The sequence below is a fragment of the Penaeus chinensis genome, chromosome 39, assembly GCF_019202785.1.
Source record: "Penaeus chinensis breed Huanghai No. 1 chromosome 39, ASM1920278v2, whole genome shotgun sequence".
Taxonomy (NCBI): domain Eukaryota; kingdom Metazoa; phylum Arthropoda; class Malacostraca; order Decapoda; family Penaeidae; genus Penaeus; species Penaeus chinensis.
In genome coordinates, this window is record NC_061857.1 from 29,075,357 (window position 1) to 29,077,856 (window position 2,500).

At 46.8% G+C, this 2,500-nt stretch overlaps 1 protein-coding gene across 1 annotated transcript in view; it reads right to left on the reverse strand.

Annotated features, from left to right (window-relative positions):
* Nucleotides 1-1,577: 1,577 nt before the first annotated feature.
* LOC125046552 (craniofacial development protein 2-like) overlaps nt 1,578-2,500 on the reverse strand; it is a 966-nt gene continuing 43 nt past the window's right edge. Inside the window, exon 1 of the mRNA XM_047644339.1 lies at nt 1,578-2,500. This exon is cut by the window's right edge and continues 43 nt beyond it. Coding sequence (XP_047500295.1) covers nt 1,578-2,500 — 923 coding nt within the window.

Below are 2,500 nucleotides of genomic sequence, written 5' to 3' on the forward strand. Positions count from 1 at the left end.
TACCCGGTCTAGACTGGTCTTCCCCAGTGAGAATTGTAGCATCCTTCCATCTTCCTCTCTTGTCACTTCATTACCGCGACTGCCTCCATCCCATACAACATCGCCGGTCTTACCATTGTCTTGAACAGCCGGCCCTTCAGCTTTGCTGGGACCCATCTGTCGCAAAGCAGCCCAGTGATCTTTCTCCAAGCATTCCATCCCGCCTGTATCCTCTTCCCAACCTCCTTGTCTGATGCCCCGTCACTCTGCACTGTGGAACCAAGGTACTTAAACTCTTGGACTCTGTTCAGCTTCAAACCCTGCCTTTCTACTGCTCTCTCTGGATCTTGATCCCCCATACAAAGGTATTCCGTTTTATGCCTGCTCACCTTCATCCCTCTATCTTCCAATGCTCTTCTCCACAGCTCCAGCAGCCTTCTGAACTGCTTCAGTGAGACAGTCTATGACGATGGCGAAGAGGAATGGACTTAGTGCAGATCCCTGATGGAGTCCAACTTTAACCTGGAAACTTTCTGTAGTTCCTACCATGCACTTCACATTTGCCTTGCTGCCTTCGTACATATCCTGAATGAGCCGGATGTATTTCTCTTGCACTTCTTTTAGCCGTAGACAATTCTACACCTCTGTTCTTGGCACCCTGTCATATGCTTTCTCTAAGTCTATGAATACGCTGTGCAACCCCTTCTGGCCGAACTGCTGCTCTGATATATCCACCTTCTCTTTCAATCTCTTTTCTATAACTCTCTCCCATATTTTCAGTGTGTGTGCCATCAGCTTGATTCCTCTGTAATTTCCGCAGTCCTGGATGTCTCCTTTATTCTTAAAGATAGGTATTAGTGTGCTCTTTCTCCACTCGTCAGGCATTTTCTCAGTTTCCATTATTGTGGTGAAGATTTCCAGCAGTATGATGACACCTGTCCTTCCTAAGACCTTCCATGCCTCCACTGGGATGTCATCCGGGCCTGTTGCCTTGCCCTTCTTCATTTTCCTCAATGCTCTTTCCACCTCCTCAGCTGTTATCACATCTATCACCTCTTCGGGTCTTGCTTCTATCACTCTGTCAATTCTGTCATTTTCCACGTTCATCAGCTGTTCGAAATATGTTCTCCATCTCTCCTTGATGTCATTTTCATCTGTCAAGACTACTCCATTCGCATCCTTCATCTGCTTGCCCTAGTACACATCTTCCGATTCCCAATGTTTCTGCTTTGCAATACGGATCGCTTTCCTTTGTCCTTCATTGTCATCTATCAGGCTGTCATACAAATCATTGTATGCTTCTGCTTTTGCCCTTGCTACTGCTCTCTTTGCTGCCTTGTTTGCCGCTTTGTACGCTTCTATTGTCTACTCATACCTGTTGAAGTCTCTTTGCTTTTTCATCTCCTTTTTCACTTTTACTGCTTCTTGTACCTCGTCGCACCACCACCACGTTTCCTCCTTTCTTCCTGGTTTCTCTGATGTTACCCCCAAAATCTCCTTCGCTGTATCTTTCAACACTCTGCTGGTTTCTTCCCATGATTTCTCTCGTTGTTCATTGATTGCTGCCATTGCCTTTTCTACAAACTTCTCTCTATGCTCTAATTCAGTTTCCAGCATCGTGTCTTGCTTGTCCTTTCTCTCTTCTTCGTTTTCTCTCCCTTGACTGTTGCTGTGCAGGTGACTACTTTGTGTTGTTTCGCTACGGCTTCTCCCGGCATTACCTTGCAGCCTTGTACCCTTTTTTGCTCACTCCTTCTGCAGATGATGTAGTCCACTTGGGAGTTCACACCGCCACTGGTATAGGTGATCCTTCTGGAGTCGCTTTTCTGGAAGAAGGTGTTTGTGATCGCAAGATTGTTTGCCGCCACAAATTCCAGAATTTTGTCCCCCTCTTTGTTCTGTGTTCCAAATCGAAACTTTCCGATGTTGCTTCCATACCCATCCACTCCTCCTCCTATATGACCATTAAGGTCTGCTCCTATCCAGACTTTCTCCGTCCCTGGGATCTCTAGCATGACTTCTCCCATAGTCTTCCAGAAATGTTCCTTTTCCTCTGCATCACACCCTACCTGTGGGGCGTATGCACATACAATGTTGACGACCTCCTTCACAAGTTCCATCTTCACCCACATAACCCTGTCCGACTTTCTATGTACCTGTAGTACACCTTCCTTCATTTCTGGATCCAGCACTATCCCGACTCCATTTCTCTTTGCCTCGTGCCCTACATAGTACATTTTGTACCCATTTCCCATTTCTCTGGCTTTTTCCCCTTTCCACTTTGTTTCTTGTACGAACAGGATGTTGATTTTTCTCCTTTCCATCATATCCACGACTTCTCTTCCTCTTCCAGTCATTGTGCCCACGTTCAGTGTGCCAACCCTTAGTTTCCTGGTGGTCCTTTGTCCCTCTCTCCTCTTCCGTCTTTGAGCTTGCTTCTTTAGCCGTATCCGCTCTGTATACGGTAACCATCGTCCACATTTCGGAGGGTTAGGGCGATCACCCCCCGCGTCGCCTGCGG